General features: G+C 55.3%; 2 protein-coding genes across 5 annotated transcripts in view; one reads left to right on the top strand and one right to left on the bottom strand.

Moving 5' to 3' along the window:
- The window catches only part of DNAJC11 (DnaJ heat shock protein family (Hsp40) member C11), a 63,813-nt gene extending 50,352 nt beyond the window's left edge, over positions 1–13,461 (top strand). For all 3 annotated transcript variants that reach the window (XM_075906136.1, XM_075906138.1, XM_075906137.1), the window contains exons 9-16: positions 1,361–1,446; positions 5,844–5,960; positions 7,060–7,215; positions 7,456–7,525; positions 9,245–9,302; positions 10,212–10,354; positions 11,071–11,200; positions 11,699–13,461. In XM_075906136.1, coding sequence (XP_075762251.1) covers positions 1,361–1,446; positions 5,844–5,960; positions 7,060–7,215; positions 7,456–7,525; positions 9,245–9,302; positions 10,212–10,354; positions 11,071–11,200; positions 11,699–11,724 — 786 coding nt within the window. In that variant the 3' untranslated portion in view covers positions 11,725–13,461. The remainder of the gene's footprint in view (positions 1–1,360; positions 1,447–5,843; positions 5,961–7,059; positions 7,216–7,455; positions 7,526–9,244; positions 9,303–10,211; positions 10,355–11,070; positions 11,201–11,698) is intronic.
- THAP3 (THAP domain containing 3) lies at positions 13,038–20,322 on the bottom strand. Of its 2 annotated transcripts, XM_075906140.1 has the most exons (5): positions 20,167–20,322; positions 18,391–18,583; positions 15,953–16,009; positions 15,455–15,550; positions 13,038–14,748 (listed from the first exon to the last, which is right to left on the bottom strand). In XM_075906140.1, exons 1-5 carry the CDS (start codon positions 20,241–20,243, stop codon positions 14,491–14,493), a joined length of 681 nt encoding a protein of 226 aa, XP_075762255.1. In that variant the 5' UTR covers positions 20,244–20,322; the 3' UTR covers positions 13,038–14,490. The 2 variants fall into 2 exon arrangements, with proteins under 2 accessions (XP_075762255.1, XP_075762256.1); XM_075906141.1 differs by lacking the exon at positions 15,455–15,550.
- Between the last annotated feature and the right edge of the window lie 334 nt (positions 20,323–20,656).

The following is a 20,656-nucleotide window of genomic DNA, read 5'->3' as shown; positions in this document are numbered from 1 at the left end:
CCGCGTCCGTGGGAGCAGCAAAGCCGCTCTGAGCAGGCGAGCACGCTGGCGTAGGTGTGCGTAGAGCGCGCAAGCAGTGTCGGCTGGAGACCTGCCACGTTTCCTGGCTGCTCCTGTGAGAGTTAGAAATGTCCCTCCAGCAGCCACCCGCAGGCAGGTAGTTGAATAGTCGTGGAACCGCATGGAAGTTTTGTGCTTGCATGGCTATTCAGTGGTCCCTGGGGTGGGGCTGGCAGCCAGTGTGCTCCGGCCCCACTCCCGGGGCGCCCCCGCCAGCCTATGCCGCTGCCTCTGATACAAGGTAGGGCTGTAAAATTGCGATGAATCAGCTATCCGAGTAGTCGATGGCATTTCCAGCAGCCTGGCTCCTGCTGCATTTTTGCTGCAGAGCGGCAGCAGGGGTAGCTCCCTGAGGCAGCGTGATGCGGGACTGAGCCATCCCCGCTGCGCTGCCGCCTTTTCCATGTACTGAGAGACTCTGGGCTCTAACTACATTTAAGGCAGAGCTGCTGTGCTTCTGCCTCCTCCGCCCCCTCCCCACACTGCGGCGGCGGCTCCCCCCAGCACCAGCTCCTGCTTCCCCCATGCTTGCCTCCTCTGATATAGAGGCAGCAAGGGGGGGGGGATGCAAGTAGGTGACGTGAGTACCCAGTAAGCCTCGGCTTCTCGGGCAGTTGACTGTTCGCCTACCCTTTTACATCCCTAATATAAGGCAGCAGCCCCTGTCCGCACGGGGACCCAGCTCCCTGCGGGCAGAGATTGCGCCAGCCTCTGTCTGCAAGGAACTTGGCCCCCTGCGGACAGGGATTGCTGGCACAAAGCAGCCTCTGCCCGCAGCGGGCCCAGCCCCCCGCAGACAGAGGCTGTTCGGCCGGATGCGGAGCAGCCTCTCCCTGCAGCAAGCTCAGGCCCGCCAAGGACAGAGGCTGCTTCGCGGCAGCCTCCCCTGCCCCCCGCCATGCTGTTGCCTCTGCAGTGGTGCGGGGGGGCAGGCAGCATCTCCAGCTCCTGCTTCGCTCCCCCTTGCTGCCTCCGATACAGAACTGTTATCAGTTTTGCCAGCTAGTGGTGCGTGGACATTAGAGTTCTCCAGGAACAGTAGTGAAATGAGACTTTCAAGCAGCCGACGGTGCCCCTTCCAGGCAGCAGTTCTCCAGCTGTGGTTCTGCAGATCCCTCTTTGTGCCTTCGCGCTCAGCCCCGCAGAGCACAGTGTAAAACGCCAGCCCCCAGGAGTCTGACGCAGCGAGCACAGGGCGGGTGGTGTCCGCCCGGCGCAGAACGGACGGGGAAGCGGCGGGGCGGCGTTCAGCTGTGGCGGATGCGCTTGTCCATGGGCTCATGCCTCTCTGGTGTTGCAGCTCGGAATCCCCCACTCCTTCGTGATGGTCAGTTACCAGCATAAGTTTCAGGATGAGGATCAAACCCGAGTCAAAGGTTCGCTCAAGTGAGTATAAGTGGGGCTGGGGTGGTCTGTGGGGCCTGCGCCAGAGCAGCCGACAAGGAAACCCCAGGCAGAGGTGCTACAGGCTGGTCTGAGGCCTGGGCTTCTCTTGGGGTTTGTTTCTGTTAATGTGGCGTTAGGAAGGGTCCCGGTCTCGGACTGGGCCGAGTCCTTGTCCCCTTCAGCTGGGGTCTGGGCCTGCATGGCGCTGGCGTGTGTAGCCCCATTGGTTAGCGACCCTGCTCTGGCTGTTTGAGGTGGTCTTTGGCCGCAGCCCACAGCCTTGAGTAATGGTTGTGCCCAAGACCCCGGCTTCAAACCCTGCCTGACCTGCCCAAGGGCTTTTCCCTGCAGTGCCAGACCGTCACGCTGCACCGCGGCTGGGCAAGCCCCCATTCGTGGCAGTGGAAGGTCTGCTCAGGGTGTGATGCAGTGGGGCATCGTGCTGGTCGCTAGGCTTGGGCGATCTGCACTGTCACAGGGTTTAAAGGCCGGTCAGGGAGAACGCAGTGAAACTCCTCTCATGGAGTGTTGTCTGAGATCTGTAGGTCCAAGCCAGGCCCCTGGTCCTCAGTTGTGGTCGCTCCGGGAGCTGGCTACCGTCACTGCCTTGGTGTAGGCAAGGATCCTGCGGCCCTGTTAGGACCATCCAGACTCGGATAAGGGAAGGGGAAAGTCACCTCTGGGGTCCAGGCCTTGCTAGACCTCCCATCCCAGCACAGGTACTGACGCTCCCAGCCCCTCTGCTACCGAGATCCTGGCGCTGGGTAAGACGCCAACACTTTGCACTGAGACGCTTTCCGGTGACCTACCTCGCTCGGCATCGCTGTCCGCTCTGGCCTCAGTGCTTGGAAGCACAAGGGCTCCGAAGACCAGCTGGGATCGGGGTTGGTACCTGCCTGTCAGCGAGCCAGCCGAGAGTGGGCCCGGATTGCGCTTGGAGACTGTCTCCAGACCACCTGACTCCTGAGGGCTCAGGCCGGAGTCCCTGGCACCGTGCTGTCTCCTCCTCCATGCGGACTCTGGAGGGATGTGAGTGCCCATTGCTGAGCCAGGACTGACTTACCTCTGGAGTTGCCTAATCTCTGTCCTGCCATTGATGTTGGTGGCTCGTCCTCCCGCCCACCATGGTCACCAGCCTGCACAGACTCTTTAAGGCTACTGAGGAGGTTTTCCATCCAGAACTGAGACACTTTCTGGCACCGTCTAACTAGCCAAACAAGTCTTGGTCTCCAGTACTGGCGCCATTCCGGGGCCCTGACTCGAGCACCTGCACTGGTAAGTCCTGCTGGTCCAGCTGACAGACCCGGGGAAGGACACCTCGTCGGATTCCAAGGTGTCCATGCAAGGCTCCTTTGCTTTCCCATGCCAGACTCCCTCCCTCAAGCTGCAGCCCAAGGAATAAGCTCCAACCACAGATACAACCGGCAGCCCTGTCAAGGACAACCCCAGCCCCCTGCCCCATCCACCACAGCGGGGTTATTGGAACCTGTGGCCCCTGATGGTGACCAGCTCTGTCAGGCCCCAGATTGTAAGGGGGCACGCCAGGATCAATAACACCACTCTTGGATCTTGCCCCGCAAGGGCCAGCAGAGAAAGAAGAAGGGCTGTCTTCCCACAGGTTCTCCTTGCCAGACGACACCTGCCTGCCTGCCTGCCTGCCATTTTATGCTGATGAGTTCAAGGCCTTTCAAGATCTTCTGAAATGGATACCTTCCAAGAGCCCTTACAGATTCCACTGGAGGAGATGAAGGACCCCCGGCATTCCCTGTTGGACACCCTCCATGTGTCTGCTCTTGCCCAACAATTTTAGTGATGCCTAGATTCAAAGGCCAGAAGGGAGGGGCCATTATGATCATTTAATCTGACCAGTAACAAAGGCCATAGAACTTCCCCAAAATTATTCCGAGAGCCGTTTTTTAGAAAAGCAGCCTGTTTTGAGTTAATAGCGGTCAGCAGTGGAGACTCCACCACGGCCGTTGGTGGATTGTTGCAGTGGTTAAATACCCTCGCTCTCAGAAATGCACCTTCTCTCCAGGCTGAACTTGCCAACCTTCAGCTTCCAGCTACTGCATTCTGCACCCGCAGCCGGTCGTAGGATGCTTTTTGACCTGTTAGGAACCCTTCGTGTTTCCAGTGGATAGCTTATTCCACCAGGGCTCAATCCCAGTGGGCCCTGTGAAAAACAGGGTGTGTCCGACGTCGGTTGGACTCTGGGGTGCACGTTCTCCCAGCACGGTGCTAGGCTTGCTTAGAGCTGATGTGGCTTCCAGTGGCCCTGTTCTACGAAATCAGCCTCCTTGGCCCCTCCACTAACACTCGGGCCCGGAAGAGAGGCCCCTCAGAAGAAGGGAGGGGATGGTGCCACCTGATGCACTGGGGTTTCACTGAGCCATACGCTAAGGAAGCTCCCTACAAATAGCAGCTTCTCATCCTCAGTGGTGTGTTAAGCATTTTTCAGAGACCAGACGCCTTTCCCAGCTCGGGTTTTGTCCTTTCTTCCCCGGTTCAGTCTTAGGTGTTGAGCAGTCATCTTGAGCCAGGCGTGAGTGAAGAACAGAACCCGATCCTGATTCTCTCACTTCCAAGCTTTAAATAGGATTTACCTAGGGCAGGAACCTAGATACCCACTCCCTACTAGTGAAAAACTATTAGCAGTCCAAGAGGGAGTCCAGGGTCAGGTGACATGACCCTGCAGTGTCAGAGCAGCCAAGAGTCAGGGTTGTCAGCAGCATCTGAGAGAGGTGGGGGATTAGCATTTTCAAATGTCCGTTGTTTCCCCTAAGGCGGGGGTGGGCAATAATCTTTGGTGGGAGGCCACTCCAGGATTTTGATAAGGGGTCAAGGGCTGCACTTTTCTGTGGAGGGGCTGTGGGGTCTAGGATGGTGCAAAAGGGCGCACAGGCTAAGGGACGGGTGCAGCAGACGGTGTGGGTCTGAGAGGGAGTTTGGGTGGAGGAGGGGGTTGTGAGCTGGGTCAGGGGATTGGGGTGTAGGGTCAGGGAGGGGGTAGAGTGCAGGAGGGGGTACAGGGTCTGGGAGGGACTTGTGATCTAGGGCAGGGTGGTGCAGGGGGTTTGGTGGGTGACCTGGGGGAGGGAGTTGGGGGGCAGGAGGGGCAGGGGTGCCAGAGGCAGGCTCTGGCTGGGAGGCACTTACCTAAGGATCTCCCGGCCTGCAGCACCCCCAAGGCAGGTCGGGCTCCCTGCCTGCTGCAGCCCCAGATCACTTAAACCTGCAGGCTGCCCCCGCCCGGTGGCGCTCGGCTCCACGAGAGGGAGAGGTTTGCGCTGCCCGTCCCCCAGGCCAGTCTCTCAGCTACTGGCCGGTTGTTTCCAGCCAATAGGAGCTGTGGACGGGCAGATCACACGCACTCAGAGGGGCGAGCCACCCGGAGCGGCCCTGTGCTTGAAACGGCGGCTGCTGCACGGCCAGGGTCCCGGCAGGGTGTCCATGGGCTGGATCCGGTGGCTTAGCCATCGCTGCCCTAATGGCCCGTCCAAGCGGTCTCCCCTGGGCTAAGTGCAGGTGTGTTTATGGCCACTATTCCGAACCTCACACCCCGCAGTGATACACGCACGGCAATGGGACAGTCATTCCGTAAACCAGCCTGTCCAAGCGCCTCTCACGTGAGCCCTCGCGGAGAAAGGGGAATTTCACAAGCCAATTACAGAGGGAGAGAGCAGAATTGATCTTCTATGCAAATGTGACTGTTTCCCTGCATCTGGATGTACCATGTTCAAACCCCCGATCCTTGCATTTAACACCTCGTTCCCAGCAAAGCCAAGTATGGGAGGCCACTCAATTAGTCTCGTTAGCACCGGCTTTGCAAGTGACGGGTTTTTTCTCTCCCTCTTCTTTTCTGGTTATAAATTCTGGGTTCCCTTTTCCCCCACTCCAGCTCATCTGAAGAAGTGGGTTTTGCCCACTAAAGCTCTTGCTACCATACGTATTTTTGTTAGTGCCACAAGACTCCTCGTTGGTTTTAAAATACATCTTAGTTATTCCATATTCATAGCAGATGCGCATATTGCTGTGAAGGATGGGGGTGGTGCCACAGTCTCTAGCCCTGGAACTGGACTTCCTCCAGATGTGTGTCCCTGTGGGTGCTCCACTGTCCCACCCCTTCCCATGTGCCCTGGAATCTCCTTGCTAGACTTGCAGGGTTGAAAAGGAATTGGAGTGGAGGCGGTTCTTCCATGCCCATGTGCTCCTGCCTGGAGACCCTTGTACTGGAGCACAAAGCGATCTAGGGCACAGGCCCTGTTGATGAAAATCGCCAGTTAGGGCACAAGGCGGGTAACCTCTCCTCTGTGACACGTGGTAAATCGAATTGGATATTAAAAGAGAAATTGGAGACTTTGCCCTTGTCGTATTGTTTTCTGGTTTTGTCATCCTAGGGCAGGTTTCTTTGGGACCATAGTGGAATACGGAGCAGAGAGGAAGATTTCCAGACACAGTATTCTAGGAGCCGCTGTCAGTGTTGGTGTTCCTCAGGGAGTGTCTCTGAAAATCAAGTCAGTTCAAGATTATAACTGCAATGTTGGTGACTCTGATTGTAACCTGTGTCCTGGTATCTGATGCACTCGGGGGCGGAGCGGGGCGGGTGTCTCAGGCATCTTGGCAGCACCCCCAAGGCAGGTCGGGCTCCCTGCCTGCTGCAGCCCCAGATCACTTAAACCTGCAGGCTGCCCCCTCCCTGTGGCGCTCGGCTCCACGAATTAAAATTTACATGCTGTAAAACGGAGCAGGCTGGAGCTGCTCTCCCTTTCAGTAGAGGGAGGGGGCCCTCGAAGCCTGCTCCTCTGCGGGCTGGGCATCTCAGTGGGCACTAGTGTGCGAGTAGAAGGGTGCATTTTAAAACTCAGGCGAGGCACATTGTTTTAGGGGACAGCTAGTGAGCACCGTGGATTGCTAGAGTGAAGACTACAGCAGTTTCCACTCTGAGCGTGAGCTGCTCGCGCAGAGGCACTCACCGGACTTCTACGCGCATATTTTGATTTTGCCAGCAGAGGGCATTCCAACGCTGCCGAACCGCTCCGAAAACACTGAGACCCCGGTCCTGGTGATTAGGCTTCAGAGCGCGACAGACTTGCTCAAATGAATTGGGCCATAAGCATCTGACCGTTAATATTGCCCCTCGTGCAAGGCGTGTGCGTGAACGTGATCCTCCTTTAGAGCATCCTCTGGTCCTGTGCAGTGCAGGGCACTGCTCGTCTCGCGCTGGGATGGGGACCAGCCCTGCGCCTCCCCTTACTGGGGGTGATGGCGGGGACCAGCGGAGTCTTTCAGAGGCAGCAGCTGCTCCTGATTTCCCTGGGGAAGGGGTGATTGGGCCTGAAGATTTTTTTTTAGGCCCTAGCGCGTTATTGCCGTTCCAACCAAGTATCTCAAGCAGACGCCTGGCTCCTTAGTAAGGGCTCTGCCAGGCTTCAGCAGCCTCCACACTGCTGTTCTGGTCGAGGCTTCATTGTGGGTTCAGAGTTGAGCCTGTCCCCTGCCCGTGGGGGTGGCTGCGGCGTGGGAGCCGAGGCCGCTGGCTGGCACGCGATGTGTCCTGCGCAGGGCTTTGGAATCCCAAACCACTCTGATAAGTTGCCTTGTTCTTTGTGTTAGGCTGAACCGGGCCAGCCAGACCTACTTCTTCCCTGTCCATCTGACGGATCAGCTGCTCCCCAGCGCAGTGTTCTACGCCACCGTGGGACCCCTCATTGTCTACTTCGCCATGCACAGGCTAATCATCAAACCCTACCTCAGGGCACAAAAGGAGAAGTGAGTCGGGGGTCACGTGTTGCTGGGCTTGGCTGGCAGGGCTAGGGGCATTCTCGGCAGTACAGTTGCTCTAGTGGGGGCTCAAGTGGGGAGGCCTGACGGGACCACGGTAAAGAATCTCCAGCCAAGGTCGTGAGGCCATCCTGACCCAGTGAGGTCTGGGGCCAGTCGGGGGCGTGGGCAGTGCGTCCTCGCACTGAATGTCTGTGATGAACTTGTTGCCCCACTTCCTCGTGGCAGAGAGCTGGAGAAACAAAGGGAAAGCTCAGCCAGTGACGTGCTGCAGAAGAAGCAGGAGGCAGAAGCTGCAGTAAGTGGCCCCTCCCTCCTTCCCCAGGCTTCCCTTTCAATTTCTTCCTTGGCCGTGTGGTTCCGCCCAGCCGTGTCCCCATGGTCCTGTGCAGAGCCCCCGCGGCGCGGCCGGGTCTCGCCCTTTCTTCCAGAGGGGTGGTTGTGGCCAGGGCTGGAGCCAGTCCAACGGTAATGGAGGAACTCCAGCCCTCTGGAGGATTGTAGCCCTGTCTGGGAGGAAAAATCCCCCCTCTGATTGGCTCCCTTCCATGCTGGCCAGCCCCCTGGGGAAGAGTAGCCAATGAGGACTGCTGCAGAAGCAAGCAGAGCGTTTCCACCTTCCCTCAGGACTACGGTGACCTTATTTCCCTGTACCCAATATGGGACACCAAGGGGGGGCGGAGCTGCCAGTGCATGTGGCATTAGCCCTGCAGAAGGAGTGAGGTGAAGGGAGTTGCTGGTACTTGAGGCGTTAGCCCCGGGGGGGAGCGGAGCTGCCGGCGCTCGGGGCATTAGCCCTGCAGGAGGAGTGGGGTGAAGAGAGCCGCTGGTACTTGGGGCGTTAGCCCTGGGGGGGGAGCAGAGCTGCCAGCGCTCGGGGCGTTAGCCCTGGGGGGCGCGGAGCTGCCAGTGCTTGAGGCATTGGCCCGGGGGGGCGGGGAGGGCAGAGTAGCCGGCGCTCGGGGCATTAGCCCTGCAGAAGGAGTGGGGTGAAGGGACCTGCCGGTGCTTGGGGCATTAGCCCTGGAGGGGGCAGAGCTGCCGGTGCTCGGGGCGTTAGCCCTGCAGAAGGAGTGGGGTGAAGGGACCTGCCAGTGCTTGGGGCATTAGCCCTGGAGGGGGCGGAGCTGCCGGTGCTCGGGGCGTTAGCCCTGCAGAAGGAGTGGGGTGAAGGGAGCCGCTGGTGCTTGGGGCGTTAGCCCTGCGGGGGGGGAGGCAGAGCTGCCGATGCTCGGGGCTCCAGTAGTGGAAGCTCCGAGTGTGGGTGGCTCCCTTCCCTGGGGAGAAGGGAGCCGCCAGTGCTCGGAGCTTCAGCTACTGGAGCTCCAAGCCCTGGCAGCTCCCCCCGCGACCTCCCTGCCGTGGCAGGGGAAATATGGGATAACGCGCCTGGTGTTTTACAGAGTTGGGACCCCGAGGGAGGGCTTCCATCAGGGACTGTCCTGGTCAAAATGGGAGGGGTGGTCCCCCCACACAGGACCCGGTTGCATTCTCACCATAAAAAACAGGGCAAAGAGACCCAAGCCTCTCAGGGCGGCCCCAGGCTCTTTTTCTCCACCCCTGCCCCGCGGTATCTGTGCCCATCTCCTGCCACACAATGCTCAGTCTGGAGGCAGGGAAAGAGGAGACCCAGGCAGTAAGATTGAATCTTCCCCTTCACCCTGGCTGAGGGTGTGGCCGGCATGGACGAGGGTAGCGGAATGCAGAGCCTCCCTCGAGCCACGGCTGCTGGCGCTCTTCCGTTTCTCCAGCACGCCTCCCCTGGTCTGGGTGGGCTCCAGGCAGGATTGGAGCCCTCTTGGTGCCTGGCCGTCCCGGGCTGTGCACGCCCAGCGCGGTCGGGGCATTTCTCCTGCCCCTGCTTTTGTTCTCATCACCACGGGGCTATTGACGCTCAGGTGAGCTCTGAGACCGTGCTCAGACCCCTCTCAGCTAAAGGAAACTTCCCCCTTGGAGCTCCCATCTGTTCAATGGCAGCTGACTGCTGGGTTTGGTTTTGTCCTTCGTGCTGTGGCAGGTGCGGCTAATGCAGGAGTCTGTCCGGAGGATAATTGAGGCAGAGGAAGCCAGGATGGGTAAGAAGTGCAGCATGCCTGACGTATTGTGACGGCTCTGCGGAGAGGAGGGGGACGTGGGATCCCTGTGGAGTTGGGGGGCTGGGGAGAGGTGCAAGGTGGGCATGGGGGAGGGGGGTTGATACTTATTGACAGCTCAGCATGAGCTCTCCGGTACCACTGGGGAACAGCCCCAGGACAGCGCACTCGAGCCTGAGGGAGGACACTGTTGTACAACGTGAGTGATGGGGAACGGGGCCAGGCGGTTCAGACAATAGTGAGCAAACCCAAGCAGCTTTCCTCATTTCCCTCTGCATGGCAGCTGGGAGGCCACGTGGCAAATAGATCAAGGTGTGAATTGTATCCTCTTGAGCTGAGAAGCCCGTGGCGTCTGGATCGTGCTGCTAGAGCATGAGCTGGAATCTCAATTCTTCCATTCTCGTACTAGGCTTTACATTTGCAAAGATAGTGTTCCAATGAACCGAGCATGACATCTTCCTGAGTCTGCAGCCTGCCTGGAGCGGAGTAGCTGAGATGTGGGAGCTGCCACCTTTAGGGGTTAATTCCAGAACTTCATGGCATCTGTTGTGGCAATGCAGCTCTACCTAGGGATGGCCCTGGGTGGGAAATAGGCCAGGCCCTGGGGGAGGGTCACCGCTCATTCTGTGTGGTGTGACGGGGTCGGGTCACCTCAGGGATTCTCCTTAAGTCCTAGTTGAAACGCTTGCTTGGCTCCGGGAGGGGCTTGGCCTAGCATTGTGCATGATTCGGGAACTGTGTGAGGTTTGCCCTCCCTGCTTCTTGAAAACTGTTCCCTCTGGCGGTCTGAGAAGAACGCTAGGGAAGGGGTTGGGCTGATCTCTTGGTCAGTGTCTCTGCAGGTACCTGGAAGAGCCTTTTACCCTGTCTTTGTGCTTGTGTGGAATGCAGGTTTGATTGTCGTGAATGCCTGGTATGGGAAGTTTGTCAATGACAACAGCAGGAAGAATGAGAAGGTGAAGGTCATAGATGTGACTGTGCCCCTGCAGTGCTTAGTGAAGGACTCAAAGCTTATCCTCACAGAGGCCTCCAAGGTATGCAGTGACTTGAAGGATCCATCACCTTGTAGGCGTTGGTCTTTGCTGCAGGCCCTGCACACCACCCCCCCAGGCAGAAGGCAGGTGAACCAACCAAGCAAAACGCCAGTCCAGAACCAGGGCAGCCACAGGAGGAGCTGTTCTCCAGCGCTCTTCAGTGATAGGGTTCTGTTGGATGTTTAAATGCTAACAGAGCTGACTGTCTTCCTGAATGTGGCTGTCCTGGCCCTCCCGGGGCTGGAAGTGGTGTGGGAGGAGTCACATTGGGGTAGTCAGGTGGCCTGTGCTCTGTGTCCCTCCTCGCCAGTCCCCCTTGTGTAGTAACTATTCTCGGGTGAGAAGCAGCTGCACTTGGCTCATGTTGGAGGTGACAAATAACGCCTCAGATCACTAGCTGAAAGATCAGAAGGGAGAATTATTTTCCGGTTCTGCTTGAATGTCCATTACCATGGCTGCTCTGCAGGCACTTCTGCTTGTTTTCCTTGTTGTTTGTGGGAGGGTCTCACTTAGCTGGCGGGGAGAAAACCACTGAATAAAATGGGAAAGTGTCATTCTAAGCCATTTTTTGGGCAGGTGGGATTGAAAGGCCTTTTACCTCCTGTTGATGGTGTCCCATGTGCAGACCAGCTTCAAGTCCTTTCAAAACTCCCTTTCTACTGTACCCTAAAAGCAGTGGCAGGAGAGTGCTCAGTGTGCTGTTTTCATTGTCAAAGGTCGGGCTGCCAGGGTTCTATGACCCATGTGTGGGCGAAGAGAAGAGTTTGAAGGTGCTGTATCAGTTTCGGGGAGTTCTACACCAGGTGATGTCTGCTGACAGTGAGGCCCTTAGGATACCAAAGCAATGTAAGTAGCAAGGATTGTTCTCTCCTTCCGCCAGTCACCAAGCCCCAGAGACCCGGCAGAGAGGAAAGGGTCTCCCCAGCCATTTCGCTATGCTGCACTCCACTCATGTCCAGCATCAGAGATGCCTTGCTCTTAGTAGTTGAGATCTCTCTCCAGGGGCACTGGAGCCTTAGCTCTGAGGAGCTAGCATGCTCTGGATATATGTCTGCTAAATAACTGCACTGGGATTTGGCTGAGGAGTACACATCCCTTCTAAACCAGTCGTGGGCACCCCAGACTGTGTGCGAGCTATCCTTTGGAGAATCTCTTAGTTTTGAAGCTTCATCTCTTAGTGTGCGTGATGTCTTACTTTTGAAGCTTTTGTAAGTAGGTGAGAAGCTCACACTGAGTGATTTCCTTCGCTGCTAGTAATTCTGTTCTGCAACTGACACTATGGTAAATGTTGAGAGTTAGGACATCAATTCATTAACATGCACTGAGTCCATTTGTTGTTAACAGCTCACAGGATTGATGCGGATGGCTAACCTGGTGAGAAAACAGGGAGGCACGTATGGTACCTGAATCAACAGAAGCTGCAAAACCTCCCCCCCCGGATTCTACAAGTTTGAAAGAGAAACAGAGATGTTTTTATTTTTATGATCCATATAGAAGGCGGTGTCATACCAATTATGCGAAGGGATAACGTGAGAGAACCTGCTTTTACAGGTACCTCCAAGGCAATACTGCCCTGGATTATGGATTGGCAACCAATAGAAACATGGCTGAGAACATACTGCATGCCCACCACCTGCCTGGGAGGTGTGATGGGTAGAGCCCCAGCTGCCATGTACCCAAGCCCTTCCTGCTGTGTGTTAACTGCAGCTCATTTGTCCAGTCTTCTCTTACTCTCAGCAAGATGGGAATTGGAGACGGACTCTTCACTCTCACTTTCCCTTAAGATCACAGGGTTGGGGTTAAGTTCTCCTGAACTGAGAACAAATGGCTGTTTTAACCCTGTCTGCTCCTAGGGGGAAAGTGAAGTTTGTGGCCACTTCTCAGAATCCATTCGATCAATCCTGTTACTGGACAGAGGATGTGGTGTTCATCCCACTTGTTTATTTAAAATGGTCTTTTTGTTTAAGGACAAGTATGTTTGGAATGAAGTTCTCTGCTTTTCCTAATCACGTGGACCTTTTTCAGCATTTGTCCCAAGCACTATTACTGCTCCAGAGTAATTGGATTATAACCACTCTCTTTGTCAAAATAATTTTGCTGCTCCTCACCCAGGACTGCATTTTAAGTCTTTTGGGGGGTAAAGTGAATTAGATTAACTGAACAGTTCTGTGCCTGCTGCTGCAACTCTTCCCATCTGATTTTATACTGGGAAAACAGGGAAATGAAGTTGATACAAGTAAGCCAGACCAAAGTGTAGGTATGTGCCAAATATGAGGAAGAACTGAAAACTTCAAAACAGTGACTGCCACCAATCCTAGTGGCTAGATTCCCTGAACAGCTTTCACATACAAACCCTGCTTGATTTACCTTATGTCCAGAACAGTGCACTTGCTCTATCAGCATAGCTGAAAGTAGCAGGACTGCTGGAAAGAGCACTGTTAAGTCTCTGGGATCGTAGTACTTTTAGATATGTATATAAAAGGGAGAATGGTGGCTGTTAGGCAGGCACTGAAATGTAGTTCTACTCTTAGCCAGTCCTGGGGGAGGGGAAGCCTCATCATTTATATGCGAGAGATTTAGGAAGAAGCATCTACTGGCAGAGGCATTGTTGCTTCTGGAGTTAATAACTTCCTGACACGCACCTTGGCCCCTTTTGTCTGCAGTGTAACTGCTGTCCTGTTCACTTATATCAGCGCTGTCTCCCCCTCGCAAGCATGACATCACATCAGGGAATTTCATTTGCAATAGTCCTTGTTCAAGAGCAGGTTTATCACAGCTATTATAGGAAAGCTGATAATTAACTTGCCCCTACTTGCTCCTACAATCAAGTGCTGCTTCCCATTTTTTATCAGAAAAATCTAATCTTTTTATGTGTGAACGGCGCCTGTTCTAGGAATGCATTTCATTCACTACCATTTCACAGTGTTTTTTGATCTGAAGCTAAGTGTCAACTGTGCAATAAATTTTGTGTTGAATCAATTTTCAGTTGAAAATTGCCCAGTGTTTCCTTTGCTACAGATGGATCTTCCACATATCGATTACTTCATCTCATTTAGTTGGTGGAAGAGAAAACACTGTGTTGTCATAATAAACCTTCTTTGAAAGTTGTGGGTGGTGAGTTAGTTATATTTTTGTAAATATATAAGCTTGGTCCCTTTCAAATCTTTCAAGACCCACCTAGAATGGTGGTGTTTACAGTAAGTGATGATGTCTGGGTAGGATGCTCAAATGGGCATCACCTCTTCCTCCCACCCAATTTTTATTTTATTGCTATATCTTAGTCGGGGATGGAAGCTCTTCTTAAGGAGGCACTACCCCATAGAAGAGTGTTGCTCTAACTACTGCTACAGAACTTATCATAATAGGATTGCGTGGGAATTGAGTAAAGATTGCGATGCTAGAAATAGTAGGTACAAACTAGCAATAAAACATTTGCTGTTACTTATTTAAAAAAACCCCAACAGAGCAGCTAAAATCCAGCCACAGAATAAAGATGAGACATTAAACAGCAATTCATGAATTTTACAGAAGAATAAAATTCACCCTCTCACTGACATTTTCCTGATGTAAACAGTTGTCCTACAGTTTTGCTGTCATGGAAATCTATTTTCTTATAAATTACACTGAAGGGGATGGGGAAAGACGAGCAGGTGCTGTGATTTACAAAAGTGGTTTCTGACCTTTGCAGTAGTTCTACAGCTTTGGAATTACTTCAGACCTTGAAAAGACCATATCTGGATGACCTGACACTAGCTTAACTACAGTTTCCACATCCCCAGGCTACATTTAGTGTGGGAACTAATTGCCAGAAAAGCTTCCAGTCTCTTCTCACACACCTAGATGCAACCGGCATTCTTGCTTAATATGAAGGTATTTAGATTACAAGGTTCAGGCAAGAAGTGCAGGTTGAGGGGATGTTATGGTGTACTTCTCAGCCAAGCTTCCTTCCCTTGTTCTTACTGGACCATGTTCATGTTGGGCAGTTATGATATATGTGAACTTTAAGCGGTGCTCGTCAGAATCCAGAGTGAGCAGGTTACTCACTTTCCAAGTACTCCAGCCAGGAGTTTCTTGAACCCTTGTTCTTGTTGGTAGATGAGTGTTCAGCAAGTCAGGCCCTGGTCCCTCCCAGGAGGTTATCTAGCCTGGCATTGCTGCTCCTTGCTGCAGGCCTGGAGTCGCGCACACATCCTCTTCAGTTCCATGCTTTTAACCTTCAGGCGTTTTCGCAGTTTTTCATTTTCATCTAGTGCTTGGAAGAGTTTTTGTTTTAAGGAAGCACAGTCACTGACAGCATAGCTGTGATCTGAGGTCTGACCCAGGTGGTGTATCTGCACTGGAGGCCTGGACTGCAGCAGCAAACCCTCCACTTCTGTTGCCTTAGTTGTATTAATCTGAAAAGAACATAGGGAATGAAAGTGAGGGATGCAGAGCTCTAGCTAGCTGGGGGTTATGTGGGGAGACACTCATGACTAATGCATCTGATCCCTGGGCTGCTGGAGCCGCCCCTATTCTAGTGCTGGGATTCAAACTGACGCCTTCCCACTCGATACGGTACTTTGCCCTCTTCTCTCATTGGCTAACATGTCTCCATACATCACAGGGCAGGCAAACATTCTCCCCATTGTACAGTAAGAGGATGCATTTTGCTCAACACCCAGCTAGTCAGTCACAGACCCAACAGCGTAATCCAGGTCTCCTGTCTGCCCAGTTCCCATAATGACCACTAGACACATTTTTCCAGGCAAGCTGCATAGTAGTTGTGCATTGGACAGACAAAGCTCAGCACTGAATTCTTTTCGCAAGGGACCCTCTGTGTTTGAAGTCAAATCCCTAGGAACGAGCAGTGGCTGAGCTCTTACCAACCTCATCACAAAGGGAATTAGTCTGGAAGCAAGGTCAAGCAAGTGAAGCTCAACAAGTGCCGGTAAGTACCATAGTAAGGCAGGAGTGCACAGGGCCTCTAGCGCCAGTTCTTCTCTCCATGAAATAAGTCACTCATTTCTGCTTCCCTGCCGCTGAAGTGCCTTGAGCTCAGCTGTGTGTTATTGTCAAAAATAGTGTATGGTTTTCCTTGAGGTGAGGTAAACTGGCTCTTACCTCTTCTATTGCTTCCTCTGTTCTACTGGGTTGGCTCTCTTGGTGCAAAATGGTTTCTACAGCTAATCTCCTTCCATCCTCTGTCCCTGTCAAGTCCTAAAGAGACCAGGAGAATAACCCAAACTCAACAGCTCTTATTTTCAACATTACTATTATTAGAGCGTCAAGTGATCTCTGTTGTTGGTGTAAATGAGCCATGCAGTCCCTCCAGGCCTTCGTTTTTATTTCAACATAAAATACAAAAACAACAAATTAAAAATAGAAGCAACATGTTATTGGGACTGAAACTTTTAGTTTGTTCCCAAGTCAGACATCCAGTGAAAATACTAACTGCGCACAGTTTAGTATATTTAGACAAGTATCTGCAAAAGGCAATACTTCGGCTAGAAAGGGCCCCAACTCTTAGGCAGAATCAAGTGCTGTGCAACAAAATGCTGCATTGCCCTCCCCTCACGTTTTTACAAAAAGATGCAAAAAGGCTGGAAGGGACAAAGGTACCTTTGGCAATTGGGAATCCTGAGGATCGTGTAGAGGACTCTTCTCCTGCCTGATTTGCTATAGGAAGGACAAGGCCCTGAGATTAGTGTGACATTTCTGAGAATCCTAGCATTACCTGCTAAGTCTGCAACATGCTTCCTTTTCCAAGGAGAAAATACAGCAATAAAAAATTATCAAGAGTCTTCAAGACAATGTAGGATTGTATCCTTAAGCTTTACACAAAGGATTTAACAGAAACGTCCTATATTATTTGATTAAGCAAAATAGGAATAAGACTGGGTTAGGTGTATATGCATGAACACTTCGTTTATGTAAGGTCAGTTATAACTAACCAACTACCAATTCCAGGAGAACTAGTATCTCCTTCAGAACTGGTAGGATCTCTTCTTCCTTTCACTTTTGCGAGAACTGGGGCTCTCTGCGTAATAGCTCAGTTCAGGCCCTTTGGTAGCCAAGAGTTACCATGTGTTTGTTAAAAGGAGAGTGGAACATGCTTCCCTCATATGTCAGTATTTTAAAGTGTACAGTTTGCAAGAATAGGTGTATGGGAATTCACGGAGGAAGACAGTCTTTAAGCAGTAAGCCATTTTTCAAAACCCTCTTTCTCTGGGTAGAAATCCAAACCTTTATTGCTGCAGCGTATTGAAAAACTAGAAGGATTAAAATAACAGCTAAAGATGAATTATTTTTTAACAGAAGCAACTAGTACTTTCCCAGCAGCGCCAGTAGCCCCAGTGCATTTAACACACAACTAGATTTGATCACTCCCATACTCTACAGATACGGTATTTTTACTGCTGATTTCAGTGGAAATAGGGTTAGGTTAACAATCAAAGAGAGTTGATTTAGTCATAGACTCATAGAAGTGGAAGGGAAGTCCAGTGCCCTGCGCTCACAGAAGAACCAAGCACTATCCAGACCAGGGGTGGGCAATAATTTTTGACCCGGGGGAGAGGGAGACTCCAAGATTTTGGAAAGTGGTCAAGGGCTGCACTCTTCCATGATATTCATGGAGAAAGTGCAATGTCTGGAATGGAGGTTGGGCGCAGAAGGGAGCGGGCTGCAGGAGGGAGAGTGGGGCCTGGGAAGGAGTTTGGGTGAAGGAGGCAGTTGTGACCTGGGGCAGGGGATTGTGGTACAGGAGTTTGGGTTGTGACCTAAGGCAGCAGGGGATATAGTGCAAGAGGGAGCAGAATGTTTGGGTATGTGGAGTAGGGGGGCAGAGGGTTGGGGAAGGGAGGGGCTGGCCAGGAGACTTACCTGGGTGACTCAGGCATGCAGCCTGCTTCACCCCCACACAGGCTGCAGGACCATGTGCGTGTGTGAATTAAGGATGTTAACCAATGAGTAATTTAGTAATTGATGGAATTTCCATCAATAGTTGATAGTCACTTCCACATTTCAAAGGAGGAATGTGGAACTCCGCATGCAGCCCGGGGCCAGAGGGAAGTCCCGCTGACTTCGGGCTCTGTGCTTTGAAATGCCATGCTGGAGCCTGGGATCAGCTGGGGACTGCCGCAGGGAGTCCAGGGTCAGCTAGGGAGTCCCCAAGCTGACCCCAGGCTCCACATAGCGCTGTCGCTTGGAAATGGCGTGGCGGCGTTTGCAAGGGGCAGTGCTGCACAGCTGATCCCGGGCTCTGTGCAGTACTTCAAAGGGGCAGCACCACATGGAGCCCAGGATCTGCTCCGTGCGGCGCTGCTGCTTTGAAGTATCCTCTCTTGCCCCCCAGTTTGCTGCCTCTGATAGAGACAGCAAGAGGCAGGGGAATCAACTAGTCGACTCAACTACCCAATAAGTATTTACTTACTTGATAGTCAACTAGTCCTTCACATCCCTAGTGTAATAACTACCAGCCGGAGAGGCGGGGGATGTGGTGTTTCATGCCAGAAACCAGCCAAGGGGATTGTGCTGGGCAGGGGTGTGGGGAGGTGGGGGGCAGTGCTTTAACCCTTCCCCCTCATCCCCTCCAGGCTCACAGTTTTGAAAGAGAAACGGCCCAGCAGCTGCTATTCTGAGCAGTGTGTGGGTGAGGTGAGGCAAGCAGGGAACCTGCCTGAGGCTCTCTGCTGCATCCATGGGCCAAATCCAGCCGGCAGGCTCTATTTTGCCCAGACATGATCTAGACCGTCCCTGACAGGTGTTTATCTAACCTGCTTTTAAATCTCTCCAACCTCCCTAAGCAAACAAATAGCAGGAAGCAGCATCTTCACTGAGCCAAGGGGCAAAGCAGTTGGGACACGGAGGCAGCTCACATGACCTGTGAAAAAGTGATGCTTTGGGAGAGGACAGGGTGAGCTCAGTTCTCTTGTGCCCATTGTACAGAAGGGGAAAGGAGGGACTGCAGTGCCCAATAAGTTGCCCATTTCATGGCCCTGCTCTAACCACTTGCCCCGCCCCCTCCCTGCAGCACGGCTAGGGCCCAGCTGGCGGCTCACCGAGACGGTGCAGGGGAAGGCGAAGAGGGTGGGCACGGCATTGGGCTTGAGGTTGGTGCGGTTGCCGAAGGCGCTGAAGCAGTCGGGCTGGAAGTGCTGTGAGCAGAGCACTGTATGCGAACTGGGCTGGAAATCACCACGGCCAATATTCCCCACCCAGCGTGCTAGCAGCTCTGGCCGGCTGAACGGGAACCTGCAGGGGAGAGGCAAGGTGGGGAAGGGCCTGAGCCAAAGTAGCAAGGGAAGGGGTGGTACCCTGGTACCTGCGGCAGATGTGGGGGGGGGGGGCAGGACTTTACTCCCTGTGGAAAGCACATGAAAGGAAGGGGGGCTAGTAACTGTGGCAGGTGTGGGGGAGCGGTACCTCTGGAAGGTGAGAAGGGGAGGCGCCTGGTACCTGTGAAAGGTGGGGGGGCAGCCCCTGTGGAAGGGGCCGGTACCTGTGGAAGGGGGGAGGGGCTGATATCGGGGGAGGGACCTGTTCCTGTGGAAGGGAGGGAGGGGCTAGTACCAGGAAGGCAGGAGGAGTAGTACCTGTGAAGGGGGAGGGGCGGTACCTGGGAGAGTGGCGGTACCTGTGAAAGGGGAGGGGGGAGGAGCTGGTACCGGGGAGGGGCAGTACCTGTGGAAGGGGGGGAGGGGCGGTACCGGTGGAAGGGGGAGGGGCGGTACCTGTGGAAGGGGAGAGGGGGAGGGGCGGTTCTAGGGGGAGGGGGAAGGGGGAGGGGCGGTACCTGTGGGAGGGGAGGGGAGGGGCGGTACCTGGGGGAGGGGGAGGGGCGGTACCTGGGGGAGGGGGAGCGGGAGGGGTGGTACCTGGGGGAGGGGCGGTACCTGTGGAAGGGGGAGGGGGAGGGGCGGTACCTGTGGAAGGGGGGAGGGGTGGTGCCTGTGGAAGGGGGAGGGGCGGTACCTGTGGAAGGGGGGAGGGGGGCGGTACCTGTGGAAGGGGGAGGGGGAGGGGCAGTACCTGTGGGAGGGGGAGGGGGGCGGTGCCTGTGGAAGGGGGGAGGGGGGCGGTGCCTGTGGAAGCGGGAGGGGCGGGTACCTGTGGAAGGGGGGAGGGGGAGGGGCGGTACCTGTGGGAGGGGGAGGGGCGGTACCTGTGGAAGGGGGAGGGGAGGGGCAGTACCTGGGGGAGGGGCGGTACCTGTGGAAGGGGGGAGGGGGAGGGGCGGTACCTGGGGGAGGGGGAGGGGCGGTACCTGTGGAAGGGGGGAGGGGGAGGGGCGGTACCTGGGGGAGGGGCGAGGGGCGGTACCTGGGGGAGGGGAGGGGGGGGCGGTACCTGGGGGAGGGGGGAGGGGCAGTACCTGTGGAAGGGGGGAGGGGGAGGGGCGGTACCTGGGGGAGGGGGAGGGGCGGTACCTGTGGAAGGGGGGAGGGGGAGGGGCGGTACCTGTGGGAGGGGGGAGGGGCGGTACCTGGGGGAGGGGGGAGGGGGAGGGGCGGTACCTGTGGGAGGGGGGAGGGGCGGTACCTGTGGAAGGGGGGAGGGGGAGGGGCGGTACCTGTGGGAGGGGGGAGGGGCGGTACCTGTGGGAGGGGGGAGGGGGAGGGGCGGTACCTGGGGGAGGGGCGGTACCTGTGGAAGGGGGGAGGGGCGGTACCTGTGGAAGGGGGAGGGGGAGGGGCGGTACCTGTGGAAGGGGGGAGGGGCGGTACCTGTGGGAGGGGGGAGGGGGAGGGGCGGTACCTGTGGGAGGGGGGAGGGGCGGTACCTGGGGGAGGGGGGAGGGGGAGGGGCGGTACCTGTGGGAGGGGGAGGGGCGGTACCTGTGGAAGGTGAGCTGCTGCCGGCAGCGGCTGCTGTAGCGGTTGCTGCACCGAAGCGCGGCGCAGGACTTGGGCATGGCCCGCCCCGCGCGTTGCCCCCAACAAAGATGGCCGCCCCGCCCCTCAGAGCGAGCCGCCCCGGCGCACGCGCCTGCTGGGCTGGATTTCCCGCGCATGCGCCGGGGCGCTGGTCTCTCTCTCCCCCGCCCCCCGGGCACGGCGAGTGAAACACTGTCCGCAAGGGCCGCCGCTCCCAGCATGCATCGCGCCGCCAGGGGCCCTGCCCCTCCCCTCCTGCTCGTCACCGTCAAACCGCTCCGCGGCGCCCCTCCCCCCGCGGCTGCGCCCGGGCCCCTCCCGCCGGCTGGAGCTGGGTCCGCGCTCGTGCCGGGCTCTGCGCGCGAGACAAGCGCCACTCGCTGAAATAACTAACGGGGAACTGGAGTCACGGGGGGGGGGGCTCGGACACCCTTCCGCTGCCATGGCAACA

The sequence above is a fragment of the Pelodiscus sinensis genome, chromosome 23, assembly GCF_049634645.1.
Source record: "Pelodiscus sinensis isolate JC-2024 chromosome 23, ASM4963464v1, whole genome shotgun sequence".
NCBI lineage: Eukaryota > Metazoa > Chordata > Testudines > Trionychidae > Pelodiscus > Pelodiscus sinensis.
This window is presented reverse-complemented; position numbering and strand designations above follow the sequence as displayed.

Coding starts and splice junctions, on each gene's coding strand:
- THAP3 (XM_075906140.1), bottom strand. CDS start 20,243: ATGCCCAAGTCCTGCGCCGCGCTTCGGTGCAGCAACCGCTACAGCAGC. Junction 16,010..18,390: donor CCTTCCCCTGCACCGTCTCG/GTGAGCCGCCAG, acceptor TCCTTCCTATAG/CAAATCAGGCAGGAGAAGAG. Junction 15,551..15,952: donor AGGATTCCCAATTGCCAAAG/GTACCTTTGTCC, acceptor TGGTCTCTTTAG/GACTTGACAGGGACAGAGGA.